Below are 19413 nucleotides of genomic sequence, written 5' to 3'. Positions count from 1 at the left end.
GGCTGGAATGCAGTGGTACAATCATAGCTCACTGCAGCCTCCCAGGCTCAAGGGATCCTCTGCCCTCAGCCTCCCAAATAGCTAGGACTACAGGCATGTACCACATCTGGCTAATATGTTTATTTTTTGTAGACACAGGGTCTCACTATGTTGTCCAGGCTGGTCTTGAACTCCTGGCCTCAAGCAACCCTTCCACCTTGGCCTCCCAAAGCGCTGGGATTACAGCCACCACACCCAGCCTAGACAGGCCCAGTTTTGATCTGTTTTACTTCTTACTAGCTATGTACCTTATACCACCAATCTGATATCTGGTTTCCTCATCTGTTAAAAAATGTTAACATTCCCACCTTCCAAGTTTGCTGTAAAGATTCAGACACCATGCACATAAAGTGCTCAGAACAGAGTAGGTGTTTGATTTTGGTTTGGTTTTTTGCTGTTTTATTTTTTAAGAGACAGGTCTTGCTCTGTCACCCAGACTAGAGTGAACACAGCGCAGTCACAGCTCTTTGAAACCTTGAACTCTTGGGCTTAAGTGATCCTGCCGCCTCAGCCTCTTAAGTAGCTGGGACCACAGGCACATGCCACCATGCCCCACAGTAAGTATTTGAAGTGGTTTTTACCAGCCAGCCTAACTACTGCGTTTCATAAGGAAAGATGATGTGTTAAGTCCCACCCATCTCTGAATCACAGTGTTTGTGCTTGCCTGATAGTTGGAAGGGTCCCGTAGGAACTGAGGCCCCAGCTCAGTCTCTGAATGGCACACAGCCTCTATAAGGGTGTATGGGAGGAAGGGGTGGAGGGCCTGACAGCCCAAACACAGCCTACTTTATCTTACAGAGCCATGAGGAATCCTGGGCTCCCCAATCCCAAGTGATTTGAATGGCCAAGTATCTACCCAGTAATAACTCCATCATCAAGAATCCTCTAAGAAATGGACTTTTGGGCTGGGCGCGGTGGCTCACGCCTATAATCCTAGCACTCTTGGAGGCCGAGGTGGGAGGATCGCTCGAGGTCAGGAGTTTGAGACCAGTCTGAGCAAGAGTGAGACCTCGTCTCTACTAAAAAATAGAAAGAAAATAACCGGACAACTAAAAATATATATAGAAAAAGTTAGATGGGTATGGTGGCACATGCCTGTAGTCCCAGCTACTCGGGAGGCTGAGGCAGTAGGATTACTTGAGCTCAGGAGTTGGAGGTTGCTGTGAGCTGGGGTGACACTACAGCACTCTAGCCTGGGCAAGAGTGAGACTCTGTCTCAAAAATAAAAAACAAAAAGAAAGAAATGGAATTTTGAGCAGGGTTTGAGGACCTACTGGAAATCAACAGCACCAATAAATGTTAACATCTCTTTCCAAGTATAATTTCTTCAATTCTAAGTGAAAACATTAAAAGCACTCAGAGTGGAGGATATGTGACATTCATTTTTGTTCTAGTCTCAACCCAAAGAGCATGGCACAGTGAAAAGAACCATGGACAAGGACTTACAGGATCTGAATGCTGGTCTAGGTTGGTTTTTTTTCTTTTGAGATGGGGTCTCGCTACCTTGTCCAGGCTGGAGTGCAGTGGCTATTCACAGGTGTGATCCCACTACTGATCAGAAAATGAGTTTTGACCTGCTCCGTTTGCGACCTGGGCCGGTTCACCCCTCCTTAGGCAACCTGGCAGTCCCCCGGTCCCAGGAGGTCACCACATTGATGCCGAAGTTAGTGCGGACACCCAGTCAGCATAGCACACTACAGCCCAGAACTCCTGGGCTAAGGCGATCCTCCCGACTCAGCCTCCCGAGTGGCTAGGACTACAGGTGCACGTCACTGCATCCGGCAACTGCTCTAGGTTCTGTCGCTAATTTTGCTATGACCTAGAAAACCTATTTCATTTCTCGGGATTTTAGTTTCCCTGCCGTAACACTCAGATGACCCCTTCTTAACTACTTCAGAAATTTATCTAGATCGGAAAAGCTTTAAAACACTAAGTGTAGAACTGGAGAAAAAGTTAAACGAGCAGAGAAGCCTTCCTGGTTTATGTCATCACTTGTCACTTATAGCTCCCTCTTAGGTCCTCTCAAAGAACATTCATCATCAATGGGGCTAATTTTAACCACGCATGTCCATTCTTCCCTGTGCCCCATGACCAGACTAAAGGCACCTTACCCATACTGAGAACCATGAGCTGAATTAGAACATATAACCCAAACCCTACACTTAAAAAAAGAGGAACCTGAGCTTCAAAACTGGCATAACTTGCCAAGGCAGCATGGCTCTGCGGGAGCCCACCGGAGGGCAGTTAGAATTCTGAATTAGAAGTCTTGGGCAGAGGCTGTCCTCTGTAGCTTAGCAGCTGTTTGAATTCTAGGGGTCCACAACCTTGCACCTCGGCTTCTTCATCCATTGAGACAAAACCTTTCAGAAGACGGCTATGAAAATGCAAGTGCTTTAGCAACTTGCATGAAGGACATTTCAAATGCAAGAGCAATTTTTATGTCTACATGTTTATCAAAACCAAGTGTCTTAGCCAAATAAAGCTTGTAGCTTTAAAATGCCTGACCTACTCATTTAAGTAAAAGTCAGTAACCATTTTAGCTTAAAATGAGGTCAACTTGAAACAGGCAGTATATTTATTGGCTTGTGGGGGGGGTCATACCTCTACTTCAGAATGAGAACATAGGTTAAACTTCCATGCTTAAGTTATGTGCTCCACAGTATAAACTCAAGTACAGAAAAGGTCATGGCCATTTTCATCAGTCCAGTGCCAAGCTTCAGTCAAAAACGAAGTGTTTAAGACCTCTGGATAACTGAACCAATCTGCCTAACATGCTCATTCCTAGGTTCCACACTGGATGTGAAAAAACATTGTGAGGGGCCAGAAACCACATCACTCAAGGACGGTCCATTGGTGGTACTGGGCCCCCGGGGACACCTTGGGGTCAACCAAACTGGGGCATGTTTAAGGGGTTAGGCTTTTTTTCTTCCAAAACTCAGAATGGGGTCTGTTTCTCTACTTTAAAGAATACTTACAAGCTTTCTTAATAATAATCACTAAAGATGACTTCAGGGATCCAGGGTCTGCCCCTAATTAACATTTTATTACATCTAATACAGAAAGAATATTAAGAAAATTTGAGGACACGTACAGACTCAGTGTTTACCTTCAGTGTTAAGTATAAACCAACATGCCAGGCTGGGTTAAGCAACACCCCCCAAGTTAAATACAACCTTTCAGAGGTGCTCTACTGTGGAAGGCTGCATTTTGTTCTGTGAGGCATCAGTTCGTTATCAGGAAGATGGATCAGAGAGGCTATGTGAACTGGGTTTGTAGAAAACTATTTAAAATCCATGAGTCTGATGTGTGTACTGCAAAATATGTAATGGAATCAGAGGGCAGGAAAACTTGAATACTGAACTACAAATACTTCAATGTTTGAGAGACTCAAACCAGAATCCAAAAGGGTTAAATGGCTCCTTGAGAGAGGAAAAATCAAGACCATACGCATAGATAATATCCCCAAAGCAGCATTTATTTACCCATTGAATTCCAAAACATTTATTTTAGAAGTCTGGCATTTCATAATTACCCATCTTGATTGACATGGGCTGACACACATGGCGCTGTCAGGATACACAAGGACAACAGCCAAAGAGTTACAAAAAATAAATCCATGATTCTTAAACAATTGCAACCAAAAAAAAAAAAAAAGTTACAAGTATCAAAACTTTAGATGCATTGCATTGAAAAGAAGGTTTGTGCACATCATAATTTAAAGAGGCAAAACAAGGCGCTACTGAAACCTCACGTTGAACAGTTTATTATAAAGCTGACGGAAAGGAGCAAGTTGTCTGTCTGTATCAGCTTCCCTTAACAGTTTTCCATTAGCTGAAGAAAGAGGTGGGAGGGGTGAATTCATTTTTGCATGCACAAGATGTACTGCTTAACAAAACACTATCAGCTTGTTTTAAATGGATCTTTTAAATATCAACTGTAGCCTGTGTTGGCTATTCTCCTTTCTACTCTCCCCCATTACTTTCACCTGGATTTCTCACAGATCACTAGGCATAGTAAAATGCCTCATTCAGAATGCACTTCTCTGCACAATTCAAAAAGGGAGCTCCTGTGGGCTTCAAAGCAACCATCAGTCCAGCAATGCCCATGAAGATTTATCTGAAACTGCTTCCCAAGGGACAGGAGAGCAGATCTGAGTAGCTGTGCTGCCAATACAGATAGGTTTAGCACTAGATATTTAGTGATTGTGGCAAGGAAGAATTGGTGATGATGAGGGTGGTGGGTGAAGGAAGGGTGGGGGACCCGAAGGATCTTCAGTTGCCTTCTCCTGCTTCTTCATCCTGCTGGTCGCTTGTCCAGAGGGTGAGGTTGTCTCGCAGCAATTGCATGATGAGCGTGGAGTCCTTATAGGAATCCTCGTTTAGTGTGTCCAGCTCAGCTATGGCGTCATCGAAGGCTTGTTTGGCTAAGAGGCAGGCTTGCTCGGGTGCATTCTGGATCTCATAGTAGAACACGGAGAAGTTGAGGGCCAGGCCCAGCCGGATGGGGTGTGTCGGCTGCATGTGCTCTTTGCTGATTTCAAAGGCTTCCTTGTAGGCAGCTTCAGAAGCTTCGACCACACTGTTTTTCTTCTCCCCAGAAGCTACCTCTGCCAAGTAGCGGTAGTAATCGCCTTTCATTTTCAGGTAAAACACCTTGCTCTCATACTGGAAATCGTTGCAGTTCTTGATGAGGAACTTGTCAAGCAGAGCCAGGACATCATTGCAAACCGTCTCCAGCTCCTTCTCAATCTTCTCCCGGTAAGCTTTAACCTTCTCCAATTTCTTTTCATTTCCATCAGCCATGGTTTTCTGCTCAATGCTGCTAATGACCCTCCAGGAAGATCGCCTGGCACCAACCACATTCTTATAGGCCACAGAGAGGAGGTTTCGATCCTCATTGGAGAGAGGTTCATTCAACTCCGTCACCTGCAAAACCCCAAAAAGAAAAATATTGAGAGCAAAGTCTGAAAATCTTGGAAAGAAACATTCTCTTCGATACAGTCAACAATTCTTCTCAAGAATAAGATTATGGACAAATCACTGGAGAATAAGCACCACTCATGGACAAAACCAACATAGGCAAGGATCCTATCTAAAGGAAGACTGTAGTCTAACAGAAAAGATAAATATAACTCAATACAGGAAGTGACAGGGCTTGAGAAATTCATGATTCAAGTCTTAAAGATGTTGCTTTCCTACTGGTAGAGGAAAGGGGACAAGGATAGTCATGGAAAGGTTGTGAGATCATGGTGCACAATGGTGAGGAAGAAAACCTTGAGGTTCAGCTATTCTGCAAAAGATATTCTGAACAAGATCTGCCATCCCTTTACCAAATGCTCCACGATGACAGACTGGAATTCTGTTTCAGATTCTACTTCCAGCTTTATAGTCTGGAGAAAACCAGTCACTCCTCAAATACATAGTAACAGATGGACAGGAGCCTCCCAGATGAAATCAAACATCACACCGATATAGTGGCCAAAGCTTTGCCCTGTGTAGGCACTAATGGAACCTCACTGATATTCCCCCCAACCAGAATGAAGAACAATGCATTAGTGACACTAAAACACCACAGCCGCTGGTGAAAGGAAGCATAGCTACTCAGTACAAGCTCTACTCTGGTGACATGACAAGAAACCCTGAATGGCCATGAAGGATGGGAGCATCAATTATTTCAGATCAAAGAGTTAAATTTCATAAGCTGTGACTTCTCCTAGTTCTCCATAATGCCAACTACAAGCGAACTAGCTATGTAGTTAGGAGAAAGAGCACTAGACCTTCCCGTGGGTTGAAAGATATTTTGAAGTCGTAACGCCAGGTACCTGTGAATATGACCTTATTTGGAAACAGGGTCTTTGTAGATGTAATTAGTTAAGATTCAATCATCCTGGATTAGGGTGTGTCCTAAACCCAATGACATTTACAAGGACAACTGAGATTTGGAGACAGACACAAAGATACACATAGAGAACACCATGTGATAATGGAGGCAGAGACTGGAGGATCGCTTGAGCCGAGGAGTTTTTGAGGTTGCTGTGAGCTAGGCTGATGCCACGGCACTCTAGTCCAGGCAACAGAGACTCTGTCTCAAAAAAAAAAAAAAAAAAAAAGAACAGAACCTCCAACAATGGAGGGAAAAAGCCAAGTTCAATGGAGAAAATTATCAATAGCACATTCAAACTGACATGCTTAAACTGGTCTGAGAAGATTGGCTGCAGAGAACCAGAAATTTTATTTTACTTATTTTAAACAAATAATGATGGTTTACTGGGGGAATTAGAGGTTCTAGAACATAAGCAACAAGTATAATCATTACATGTAAAATTCAGAAAACCTGTTTTTTGGGTTTTTTTTCAATCCTGAGATCCAGGGATCCAACAGGTTCTTACAAAGTAAAACAAGCAACTGAGTCTCCCCTGCCCCTAAACCCCAGACAAAATAAAAACAGCAGTTCCCTCTTCTAATTTCCCCATTTCTCTGCTCCCAGGAACCTGATTTTGCTGCAAATCCTTAACCCAGGGCTATGTCTCTCCTCCTTTGCCCACTTATTTCTTCAGTGTGGCTCGGCTACCTTCCCGGGAGGGCTGCCTCCCCTCCAGTCAAGCCATGTTTCTCATTCTTCTTCCTCATACGTGCATTAGTCTCCATACCTCTCTCCGTGATCCGCCCCAGTCTACCACTAATCCAAAATCCATGCTCCCTTCAAATCTAGTTGAAGACCTGTAAACCCACCAGTTTTCTCCTCCAGTAAGTGCCTTTAAACATTCACATTGTCTTGCCGCAAATACAAAGAGATTTTGTAAATATTTAATAACTTAGCCTCTTAAGGAAGCAACCTTTCTAAATCAAAATTCCATCCCAAGTACTCTTGAGAAGTTTCAGAATGTGTGAATCCTCTAGAATGACTCGATTTTCTAGTGCAATATTCAATAAAACAAAGGATGAGGCAAAGAACAGAATTTGGAGCCCTCCTTCAATCTTGCAGTCACTAAACTCAACTAAGACCACTTGACATTAAGTGGAACTGATATCCATAACAAAGCTGCTTTTATAAGACTGTTGCAAAGATACACCAAGGGAACCTCCCAGAGTGTATCATTAAAATTGAGTGTGTATCTGAAATCCATTTATGTATCATACAGTGTGTTTATAAGGGGCAGTATAATTACTAAAACCTAAGACATCTGGAGTTTAGTCTGCGCTAGCCAGCTGTGTGACCTTAAACAAACACCACCTTTCTGTTGTACATCAAAACCAAAACAAGGAGGATGAGCCCAAATGATCCCGAAGGCCTCCTTCAGCTCCAGCATGGTATGGTTCCATTTTTCCTGAGCACCAATAAAAGGTGTGGTAAGGCAGGAGGCTGAGGTTGACCCTATTAACACAGAAGAAGTCAGGGTGTATCTGTGGGTTTCAGGAACTCACGTAAGCATATCCTTTCTCCATCAGAAGCAAATGGCCAAAAAAGGCTCTGGGCAATATTTATAGTGACACCTTCAAAAGAAAAATCATTTACGAGGAGTATTAGTGTTTATGTAACAATCATCTGGTTGCCTGCCAGTCTGAATGAATCACTATCAGCATCAGCTGAGGGTGACTAACATAACTAAGCAAGTAAACATTATTCTTAGAACCCCAGCCAGAGCCTAACTAGGAAATAACTGGATACATTTAAAGATAGGATTTTTTAATACTCCTGGGTTATAACTTGGTTAACAAAAGAAAACTTATGGAATGAAGATAGTTTTATTACTTGATCAGGTAAGTAAAGAAAACTGAGTTTTCCCCAGACTGGAAAATTACAGACTCAAGTGAAATCAGATGGCCCATTAAAAGAAAAAACACTTACACCAGTCTTAATCGGTGATATTTATTGAGAATAACCTCCACTAACATTAGCAACCAGTTCCAAACACTTCCAATACCAAAATACAGAAGCCAGGAAACTAACAAAAGTACTCAGGGAGGCAGACGCTGGGAGGCAGCGCAGTGTAAGGGAAAGGCCCGTGACACACTCCTAGTTCCACCCACGCTACATATGAAATCAGCTGGATGATCGTCTGCAGAATCTAGGGAGATGAGATTTATTGCATCTCTACGATCACAGGTTTCCAAATAATTTCTTTTCTTTCTTTTTTTTTTTTTTTTTTACGAGATGAGGTCTTGCTATATTGCCCAGGCTGGCATTGCCCAGGCTGGGCTCAAGGGGATCAGTCCCCCAAGTAGCTGGGACTAATACCACTGAAGTTGGCTCCAAACAGTTTCCAATTAGGACATGAAGCAAAGACAAGACAGAAAATTTTAGAGATGGACCTAAACAAGTTCTCAATCTTCTTTCCCGTCCAACACCAGAGTTACAACACTCATTTCTGCCACACATGGCTGCCCCCAGCACCGCAACTCTGGGCACTAAGTCTTCATGGCTACAACCCACCTAAGGGATTTTGCCACCTCTACTCACAGCCTATGCCCTCTTGATCCCCTGCCCACCTCCCCACCCCCATTTAATCCTACTTCACCACCCCCCCACATACAAAGGCTCTCCTCTCCATTTCTTTTAAGGACTGCAGTCCCTGCCAGCCATTTGCGATGTCCTTACTACACAGGATGTCCTTACCACACAGCCTTCGTCTACACCTGGTCCCAACCCCAGGGCACTCACTCCACAAATTTTCTTTGCTCCAGAACTACACAGCATTACTGAATGTCACAAATGACCTGTCCTGCTGCTAATTCATTTATCTTCCTGTGACACCATTTGCTTACTCAAAAATCCCTAAGGGCCTCCTCCCACTACTCACAAGGCAATAAACTATGTGTTTGGGAGTAAAAATAGATCCACTGCCAAAAATAGCACAGGAACTATTTAGGAAAATTTAAAGTCCTTAATCTGGGAAATAACAGCACCAGAAGTCATACTGAGCAAATCCTACACATGCTACTGGCCCATGCTTTACTGTTAGCCACACTTGTGTGCTACCAGCTGGCTTCCTTTTAAGAGTTTATAACAGAAGAAAATGATTCTCACAAACAATTAAGTAAACCCGCATCATAAAATCTTTAAGCTTCTTTGGCAGAACCTTGTGTTGTTTTAAAAAAAAAAAAAGTGAACTAGAGGGATGAAAGCTTTTTGGCTCTTTCCCAAGTTAACACCCAGGATCTTGCCCGGCCTGACCCCAAGCTGGCAAAGCACCCACCACCAGAGCACTCCCTGCAGGGCACTGTGCAAGGAACAGCCCCCAGCCAGAACCAGGCTGAGCCTCTCCTCACCAGGGCAAGGTTGTAGTTCTGTAAAGCCACACAAGATAGGCTGAACTTCAAGCTCAGAGCAGACAATTTCAGGTAATATCCACTCTAAACCTAATGTTAGTCAAATAAAATAGCTATCCTTGTATAGTTAAGAGACTGCCTTTGCCTTGCTTTGGATATAATTGAACATCTTCAGAGGGATTGGCAGAGATCAAATACAACTCTATCCGAATGGCATTACTGCATGCTACTGTCCCTGGCAGGCACCAGGACTGAAGGCTTCAGAAGCCGTGCCAGGTTCCGATCATGGAAGTGCCAACACCCACCGCTGCAGAAGGGAATGTCACTGCAGCAAGGAACAGGGGTGGGAGGAGCACCAAAATGCTGGGGCAGAGGGCAAGCTGACTCTGCTTGGACACTTGGGAGGAATTTTTCCAGCAACCCAGAGACAAATTTGGGGCCTACAGGCTTGTAAGTTACTAAAGGCAATATGGAGAAACAATTGGTGCCAAGGATATGAGACGATTTCTTAAAATACCCCAAGTAAAATTTAATGTAATAGCAGAACTCAAGTTCAACTAAAAAAACCTTCTGGCCTTCTAAGACCCCTAATTTGTGGATTGTTTTTATTCAGAAAAAAATGACTTGCATCCAATACATAAAATTATTTAGTAAGCCCACCTGTGTAAAATGCTTGGAATTTAGTCACCAACGTTAACAGTGCTTAATATACCAAAGTATACACTAGACATATTATCCCTCAGCCTCATGGACCTTCTTAGACAGTAGCTCTAAATTCAAGAGTTCAAATCTTGGCTTCACAATTTAGCTATCTGACCATGAAAAAAATCAACCTCTTTTAAAAGTGTCATTTGTAAAATGGAGTTAATAACAGTACCTATCCAGAATTGTTATAAAGATTAAACAAGTCCTGGAGAACATTTAGGAGATTGAAAGAAAAATATTCTTGGCCAGGCACGGTGGCTCACGCCTGTAATCCTAGCACTCCGGGAGGCCAAGGCGGGCGGATCGCTGGAGCTCAGGAGTTCGAGACCAGCCTGAGCAAGAGCGAGACCCCGTCTCTACTAAAAATAGAAAGAAATTATATGGAAAGCTAAAAATATATATAGAAAAAATTAGCCGGGCATGGTGGCGCATGCCTGTAGTCCCAGCTACTCGGGAGGCTGAGGCAGGAGGATTGCTTGAGCCCAGGAGTTTGAGGTTGCTGTGAGCTAGGCTGATGCCATGGCACTCACTCTAGCCCGGGCAACAGAGTGAGACTCTGTCTCAACAACAACAACAAAAAAATTTCTTAATTAAAAAAAAGATTAAATGAGAATAAACAAATTTTTTTAATTAAAAAAAAAGATTAAACAAGAATGTACACATAGAATGACAGCTACCATTTACTTAGTGCCTAACAAGTAAAATGAAAACTTCCATAAACTTTCTGAATATAACAGGAAAAACACATCCAAACCATACTTCTGGGTAAGTGTGACACTATAGTCTACCACTAATATAAAATCCGAGACCAAGATGAGAACACACATTTTTGGTTTTTTTTTAAGGGAGTCAGTCCTTGACAGCGGGAGAAGCTCTTCTGGGGCTAATTCAGGAACCCAAACCCACAGGGGGCCACAATTCCCACTTCAGTGCAACAAGTCTATGCGAGCTGTTTGCCACCTGAAGTACCTTTAATTGAGACTATTACAATAATCCAGAAAGAAGGCTATCTTCCTTCCTCAGCCAATAAATGACTGAGATAATTACCTTTCAAATGACCAGTTAGTGGGAAACAGGGCTCCCTTATTTTTGTATATTTCAAACCATAGTATCAATGTGGCTGTAGAGATTTCATACTGCTCACAACTTGGGTACACCTCAAATCACCCCTCACTATCAGAGTTTGTCTCACCCTGGGCTACTCAGTCCTGCTCTCCTCTTACATAGCACTTGCTCACGTCCCCACTTCCCTTAATCTCACAGCTGTCGGAAGAGGCTTTTGCCACTGGTTGGGCCAAGCGCCTCTTCCTCTCCAACTCCTGTTTCCTTAAACTGCAGTTTTGCTTCCTGCACTTAAGATTTCTATAGATATTCTTCAAGTCCTTCAAACATATTTCTCCCTGTCTTCTGTCAACATTGTCATCGATTGGGCATCAGTGTTAAAACACACCATGCTACCCCAGATAATTTTTACAATTTATAACTTCATGATTACCACTTATGTTTTCTATAAAATAGTTGACTCAGGGCAGTAAAAGATATGACTTGATTGTGTCTACTCATGAATATTCACTGGAAATCTATCTGGTTATTTTCCTTCTTTCCTTAAATCACTTAGTCTAATGTACTAACATTTTAATCCCACTTTATGGATTTCATATTTCTCATGAAATAGTGTTATACTCATTTTACAGAGGTTATATGAATTGTGTAAGGTCATTCAAAGGACTTGGGTTCTAGAATCTTTCACAATGTTTCCTCCCACTATTAGACTCTATGCAAGCCACTAGGTATGAGATAAAGAGAGCTTGCAGATACTCCTTCATAGTTCATTTCAGAAAGATTTCTTGCCTCTTCAAATTATGGGGTGAGGCACGAATCATAGTTCGCAACTGATGAGGCAACACCATTGTTTCCAATATGCATGATTTTTCTTAAAGCTTACCGACACTGTCCTCCAGGTGATGCTGGTAGAATAAGGAACATCAATTATTACAAGCAGGCAACATTATTAGGTGACCATTTAAATTATAAATGAAACAGAGAACAAGTTAGAAGATTGACGGTGAAAACTGACTTGTTAGTAAAACCAACATTACTAGTTTTATACTTCAGAGGACCAGAAGCCAAGAGATTTAAGTTTCAAGGTCACAGAGTGGTGGTGGCATCAGAACACATCCTCAATGCAGGTACCTGCTCCATTCCCCCTATAGTCTACTTACCTGCCCTTCCACCGCCCTGAAGAATACTCATGTAAACCCAGAGAGTTACTGAACTTCGGTAAGGCTTGTATTAATAAAATGGGGACTGAGTTATCCCAATAACATTAAGAATTTAATCTATAAACACTGACTTAACAGATAAAAAAAAAAAAAAGGTGTTCACCACTGACCCCTGCTAAGTCCCTTCCAATAAATATATTTCATTTACATGACAAAAAAATTTTTACCATAAGAAACAGGCATATTGGTGAAAAAATGTTTGTATTTTTTGATAGGAGTTACCTAGAGAAAATGGTTTATCACAATTCTAAGATGACATAATTAAAGCTTGGACTGAATTTTCAGTGTTCATCAATCATTTCGGGTAGAGATATTATAGACTCCCAACACACTGAAAGGTCCATTAGTTTGCAAAACAATACCTTAATGCCTCAGAGAAGATCTGCTGGACACAAGAAGCTAGCCGCAGGAAAGCATTTTCAAGCCTGCTTCCGAAGACCAGAAAGCCAATCTTCTCTGCTCCAACTAGATTTCATTCTGGAAACATCTCTCCATTCTTTCCTTTATTTCCCATCTCAGTGACCTCAGGTTTCTGATAGCTCCAAAATGTACCTTCTAGCCATTTTTGCTTCACCTCAATTCACCTTCAAACCCCATCCTTTCTTTCTTTTCACCATCTTTACTTCCCAAAGGGCACCTAAGATTGTGGACTTCAGAAGTCCCACTCATGGGATTAGCAAGGGCCTTACAAAAATGTACAGAGGCCTCAGCCTCCACCATCCCAGTTCCTCTCAGTTACTGGGGAGAAGAGGCTCACTTAAGTGTGACTTGCTGTGTGGACAGAGGCAGCTTTATTTTAAAGAGATTAAGCTTTAGGGCCCCAAGGAAACACTCATACAGCCAGTCCCATTTCTGCAAATTTGTAAAATTATAGACTCATTTTTTTTAAAGAGGGACTCCATAAATTTCAGGCCCCAAACCTAGACCATACCCTGGTTTGCATGAAAAGCTCCCATTTAACCACAACAGCACGCCAGAAGGTTCGAACCAGGATCACCCAGGATCACCAATGAATCGACAAATGGGCCTTGCTGTCGCCAGCCTCCAAACAGACCTAGTTAAATGTGTAACAAGGACACCACAGGAAAGATAACTCAAGTATCCTTCTTCCCTGAATAATCCTAAATATTGGCCTCAACTACATACTTCATCTGATATTAATAGCAAAAGCCTTAAAACGAGTTTTTCAAATGACTCTTAAAATTTTAGAAAGCCTTGGTATTTGTAGTTTTAAGAAATCCCTTCAAAAGGACGTATTAGCTATAACCCGGGGTGGTAATTCTCAAACTTAAGCCAGCTAAAAATTGCCTGTGATAACTGGTTGAAATGCAAATTTCTGAATCTCACCCCTAAATTGTCCACATCTTTAGCTGATCTAAGGGGGAGTCCCAAGGGATCCTCCCAGGTCTCAGGAGGTCGTACGCTGGATGAACACAGCAGGTAGGTGGCCGCAGCTGTAGCTCTACCACTGTGACCTTGACGCAGAGAGAAGTAATGTTCATTCAGAGAAAACGTAAGATAATGTGAAGAGAGGGACAGTGAAACGGTAACCGGAACCCAGAGTGTCAGAAATGCAGGTGGGTGTCTAAGTCACCGTATTTGCTAGGGTGTGGCTGGGCACGACTCTACTGGAAATCAAGTTGCAGAACCGACTTCGGAGGGTATAGGGAATGCAAAGGCACGCAGGTTCGTCTGACCGAGAAGTCACGTTCATCTCAACCTTCTGGCAGACTGCGCAGCAACATAGCCGGGGCCCCGCGCCCCTGTTTCCCCGCCGTCGTCCACCCCAGACTGCAGGAAGAGGGTCTTCGCACACAAAGCCAGCCCCCAGGCGTGGGAAGGGGGAACCAGAATGATTCGGGCGAGCAAAGCAGAACAGAATTACAGACTTCAGGTCGTGGCAGAGAAATGCAGGGGAAACAGGGTGCCCCCCTCACTAGGTGATTCTTTATTACAAGTTGGGGAATGGAGGAAGGCGAGAAGGGGATCAGCCCCCTGGTCCGGAAGAACGGTCTAGAAGGAAAAATGTGGCTCCCTCACGCCGCCTCGGGCACGCCCGCCCCCCACGCAGGGCTCCGAGCCAGGACGCGGCGACCCCCGCCCGCCGGCCCGCCCCGCATGGCGGCGTCCGCGACCCTGCGCGGCTCCCCCCCGAGCCCCCACCCCGGCCCGGCCTCAGGAAATGGCGGGGCGCCGGGCGGGCGCGGGAAGCGCGGGCTGCGGCGGGGCGGCCGCGCCCAGCCAGGTCGCGGGGTCGCCCCGGGCCGAGAGGGAAATGCCACCCGGCCGTCCCCAGCCCTCCCCAACGCCGGCTGCCCCGGCCGCCCTCCCGGGTTCTAGGCGCGCTCACCGCCTTCATGGCGGAGGCCATGTCGTCGTAGCGCTCCGCCTGCTCGGCCAGCCGTGCCCGCTGCAGCAGCTGCTCCCGGTCCCCCATGTCACTCGCGGCTCGGCCTCGCCTCGCGCCCCACACCGCTCGCTCGCCCGCCCGCCGGTCCGCTCCCGGGTCGCCGCGGAGGCCGCCGCCGCGCACGCGCACTGGCTCGCCGGCCGGCCGGAGGCTGCAGGCTGCAGGCAGCGCCGCGCTCACGCCCTCTCGCTGGCTCGCCCCGCGCGCTGTGGCTCGCGCCGCCGACGCCGCCGAGGGAGGAGAGGCGGCCGCGCGGGGGGATGGGAGGACGGCACGACGCCTGCGCAGTGGGAGCGACCGGTCCCGGCGCCGGGGAGCGGCGGGAGTGGGAGGGGGGAAGGGCGGGCCGGCCCTAACGGTCTATTTCAAGGTGACGTCACCTACTATAAATAACTGCCGCCACCGCCCCTCCCGGAAGCCGCGCAGGCGCCCTGCGAGTGCTGCATTTTACAGCCGCAGAAGTGGAGGTGGGAGCGGGGCGAGCCGTGCTGGGGACGCGGAGCCCGAGCAGGGGCGCGGTGATGGCGGCTGCACAGGCAGCGCATTGTCACAGCCCCACCCTGAAAAGCGCCACTGAAGCCACGTTAGCGATCTGGCTTTGAGAAGGGCCGAAAAAGCAAATAAACCTTGCGGGTGGAGAAGCCGGGGACCCGCCCCCGCCGTCTCTCCCACCCCGAGCCCAGCAGGGCTGATGGGCTCTGCGGGGCCACACCCTGCGCTTGGGTCTGCACTGCCCCGGGCGGGACCCTTGGCGACACCCCTGACACACACTCACACCCACCGCGCTGCAGAACTGCGCCCCCACCCTGAGACGTGGCCTTGGGCCGACTGTGCCTCCCAGAGAGGAGAGTCTGGGTGGCCCGGCCGTGCAGAGTAACATTCAGAACACACCTAGGAGCCGGCCCAGTGCGGGCATTATCCTATTTAACCCTCACAACCTACCCCGTGGGGGGGCCACAGCTGGTCTCTCCATTTTCCAAATGTGGAACCGGAGGCAAAACGAGTTTAGTGACTTGCTCAGGGTTACACAGCCTGTAAGTGGTGGGGCCAGAATCCGAGTTCAGCGCAAAGCTGGACTTCCTCCTGTGGCAAAGGGGGACTGGACCTGCTGGCTGGTCACGAAGCCCCTCCCCGTGCTGGCATTGGATGCTGAGGGTCCCTCAGGCCAGGCCCTGGGCTGGGCTGCCCGACCAGCTAGGAAAATCCCAATGACTAAAACAGGGCCCGTCTGAAGTCTAACACGCCAAGGGCAGTGTGGGACAGTGAGCCTTGGGCTCGCTGAGAATTTTATTGGGTACCTACTGCATGCACGGGGTGGCTGGAGGGAAGGAGGACATAAGTAAGACACAGCCCCTGCCTCTGAGGTGAGGTCTAAATACAAAAGAGCAGGTAAGCTGGCCCGTGCAGGAGCTAGTCAGGAAAGATAACAGGGGTGGGGAAAGGCTTGGTGGTGAGGATAGAAACAAAACCTGGGAGATGGTGAGAAGAGAGGCCTGGCAGTGGGAAATGTTGGGTAAAACAAGCTTCGGGAATATTTTAAATGCCAGGCTGAAGATCTGAGGCTATATCCTTAGGTAATGGGAGAACCACAGAGGTGGTGGAAGCCATATTTCAGGCCAGGACTCTTGCTCTGGAGAGTAAGATGCTGTAGAAGGGAGAAGGGAGGGACTGGAGACTGGGACTTTTCCAGAGAGACCTGTTTTGCCATCTGGATAACTGGACTTAAAGAATTATTTAAAGCTGCGGTCCCCAACCCCCGGCCATGGCCCAGTACCAGTCCCTGCGTGGCGTGTTAGGAACCCTGCAGCACATCTGCCTGGGCTCAGCCTCCCCCTCATCCCAGCCACCCCCTGTCCATGGAAGAATTGTCTTCCATTAAACTGGTCCCTGGTGCCAAAAAGGTTGGAGACTGCTGGTTTAAAGGACTGCAGAATAGAAAGCCACATCCTAGAAAGTCAGACGTGGCAGGACCCTGAGAGTCACCACTGTCCAACCCCTTACCCTGCATACGGGGAAACTGAGGTCAGAGGAGAAGAAGGGGGCTGGCCCTAGTTTGTGCAGCGAGTGAGCATGTCTGGGGCCTCCATACCAGGTCTCCTGCCTCTCAGGCCTTCTTCTTCTTGCTGGGATGCTAAAATGACCACAGTTTCGGTGCCCACGAAACAGGATTTGAGTGTGGGCCTGAGAGGACGCTGCCACCCCAGGCTTTGCCATGCTTTGAGAGTCACCTTTGCTGATGGAATCCAGGTTAACAAACCAGGCTGATCTTCCCCCTAGTGAATATTATCAAAGAGCATGCGCAGGCTGGATAGTAATTAATCACCCACCCACCCTCCGTGAGGATGGGGTTCTGGCGAGAGGAGGGAGGAGGCCCAGCACCGAATGGGGACACATCCTCAGCTCCTTCCAGCTCTTAAAGGGCTGAGAGCCCTTCCAGCTTTTCTGATCGTGTTCGACTGAGATTGATTTCAAAACAGTGAAAATTTAGGTAGAGCTGGAACATTCTGAATAATTGAGTTTGTTTGTTTTGGTTTGGGTTTTTTTTTTTTTTTTTCCTGAGACAGAGTTTTACTCTGTTGCATGGGCTAGAGTGCAGTGGTGTCAGCCTAGCTCACAGCAACCTCAAACTCCTGGGCTCAAGCGATCCTCCTGCCTCAGCCTCCCGAGTAGCTGGGAGTACAGGTACTCACCACCACACTCGGCTAATTTTTTTCTGTTTTTGTTTTTTTGTAGAGACGGGGTCTTGCTATGTTGCTCAGGCTGGTCTAGAGCTTCTGGACTCAAGTGATCCTCCTACTTCATCCTCGCAAAGTGCTGGGATCCCAGGCGTGAGCCACTGTGCCCGGCCAGGCTGCTTATTTTTGTCCTCACTGCTTTCCAACCTGTTCCAGGGTTGTCCCTTGAACAAACTCACACAGCTGGTCTTGGGCAGTGCCAGGATTCATGCTCAGGTCCGGCATAATCCCAAGTCTGAGACCAACCCCACAGTGCCCTTGGGGTGTCAACTAAGAAGGGCTCAAAGTGTGACTCCCCCGTTGGGGTCATTCAAATTGTAAAAAGCATACACAAGCCTCCCACCCTATATCCTGCACACGCTTACCAGCACTCATCTTCTTTGCTCTCTGGGGAGAGAGCCACAAATTCCCCTGACCCTGCTCCCAGGGCTCCTAAGTCTCATCGGTAAACATAGCCTTTGAACAACTCCAAAGAGAGCCTCTGAGCAAGGTGAAGGAGGCCAATAGTTAATGTCAAACACACTTGTATTGCGCCAGGGCTCAGAGCAGGTCCCCAGGGCAGGGGCCCAGTCTGTGTCTTCACCTGCTACAGAGTCTCACTCAGGGAACACAGCAAAAAGCCCCCTAGCTTCCTGAGGTTGTGTGGTGTGATAGGAGAAAGAACATGGTTCTGGACTTAGGTTTGAATCCTGTTCTGCCAGTGTACCAGCTGAGTACCCGCTACTTGCACAAAGGGACAAACCGGGGCTGATGCAGTGGCAGTGGCTCACACCTGTAGTCCCAGCTGCTTGGGAAGCTGAGGTGGGAGGATCCCTTGAGCCCAGGAGTTCAAGGCTGCAGTGAGCTATGAATCACAACACTACACTCCAGCCTGGGCAACAAAGTGAGACCCTGTCTCAAAAAAAGGAGGGAGGAAGGGAAGGAAGGAAGGAGGAAGGAGGACGGGAGGAAGGAGGACGAGAGGAAGGAAGGAAGGAAGGGAGGGAGGGAGGGAGGAAGGAAGGGAGGGAGGGAGGGAGGGAGGGAGGGAGGGAGGAAGTCAAGCCCCACCCTGGACCTACTGAATCAGAATCTTCATTTTAAAAGAAACAGGACTGACCGTGCCTTAGGTTTGTGGTTTGTTGTGGGGGTCAGCAGGCCTGTGTGCTGTGCCTGCACGGCGCTGGCACTGCCCATCACAGCTGCAAAGCTGTAATAATTCCTTGCTGCAACCCACTCTGAGCTAGTGGTCACGACTGCTCCTCACACGGGGCTGGATTTCCAAAGCATTGACAGAACCCTCCACCAGAGCCCAGTGAATAGGTGACCCAGAAAAGGCACGACCTGGTTTTTTGGGTTTTTTTTCTCAGATACTCCAGGACACTCTGAGCTGCCTGAGAAGTCTGGACACCAAGGGACATATTACAGAGAAAACCCGGTATTGTTCTAGAGAGATGGTGTTCACACTGTTGGCATGGTTACCATCTTGAGCTGGCGGGGCTACCTGCTCTCAAATTAGTGTCACCCAGAGAGGATTTTAATTTTTTTCCCCCAATGCAGGCTGCCTGCTGCCAAGGTGACCCTACTTCTCCCTAGCCAATGACAATAAACACCACCAACAATAGCATCAACAACAGCTCTTGTTTATTAATCACTCTCTGCCTGCCTTGAGGGTAAACAATTTACCCTCATATATTATCTCATCAAATCCTCTGCACTTGAAGCCAGGTGCAGTGGCACACGCCTGTGATTCCAGCTACCTGGGAGGCTGAGATGGGAGAATCCCTTTAGCCCAGGAGTTTGAGAGCAGCCTGGGCGACATAGCGAGACCCCTGTCTCAAAAAAAAAAAAATTGTCACTTGGAGGGAGGTTGTTATCCCCACTATACGGACGAGGAAACTGAGACCCAGAAGGATCAGATGCTTGCAGTCATCCAAAGCCTTCCCCACCCACACCCATTTTCTGTCATTTCCTTTCACCTCAGTGTTCTTCTG

At 46.9% G+C, this 19413-nt stretch overlaps 1 protein-coding gene across 2 annotated transcripts; it reads right to left on the bottom strand.

The window, feature by feature from the left end:
• Positions 1-3493: 3493 nt before the first annotated feature.
• YWHAH (tyrosine 3-monooxygenase/tryptophan 5-monooxygenase activation protein eta) lies at positions 3494-14956 on the bottom strand. Of its 2 annotated transcripts, none has more exons than XM_045534567.1 (2): positions 14646-14956; positions 3494-4964 (listed from the first exon to the last, which is right to left on the bottom strand). In XM_045534567.1, exons 1-2 carry the CDS (start codon positions 14730-14732, stop codon positions 4311-4313), a joined length of 741 nt encoding a protein of 246 aa, XP_045390523.1. In that variant the 5' UTR covers positions 14733-14956; the 3' UTR covers positions 3494-4310. The 2 variants fall into 2 exon arrangements, with proteins under 2 accessions (XP_045390523.1, XP_045390524.1); XM_045534568.1 differs by lacking the exon at positions 14646-14956 and adding an exon at positions 8656-8856.
• Positions 14957-19413: the final 4457 nt, after the last annotated feature.

Source organism: Lemur catta, chromosome 21, assembly GCF_020740605.2.
Source record: "Lemur catta isolate mLemCat1 chromosome 21, mLemCat1.pri, whole genome shotgun sequence".
NCBI classification, from domain to species: domain Eukaryota; kingdom Metazoa; phylum Chordata; class Mammalia; order Primates; family Lemuridae; genus Lemur; species Lemur catta.
Note: the sequence above shows the minus strand (reverse complement) of the source record. Positions and strands in the feature narration are given on the sequence as shown.

Coding starts and splice junctions, on each gene's coding strand:
- YWHAH (XM_045534567.1), bottom strand. CDS start 14,732: ATGGGGGACCGGGAGCAGCTGCTGCAGCGGGCACGGCTGGCCGAGCAG. Junction 4,965..14,645: donor TGGCCTCCGCCATGAAGGCG/GTGAGCGCGCCT, acceptor GGGGTTTTGCAG/GTGACGGAGTTGAATGAACC.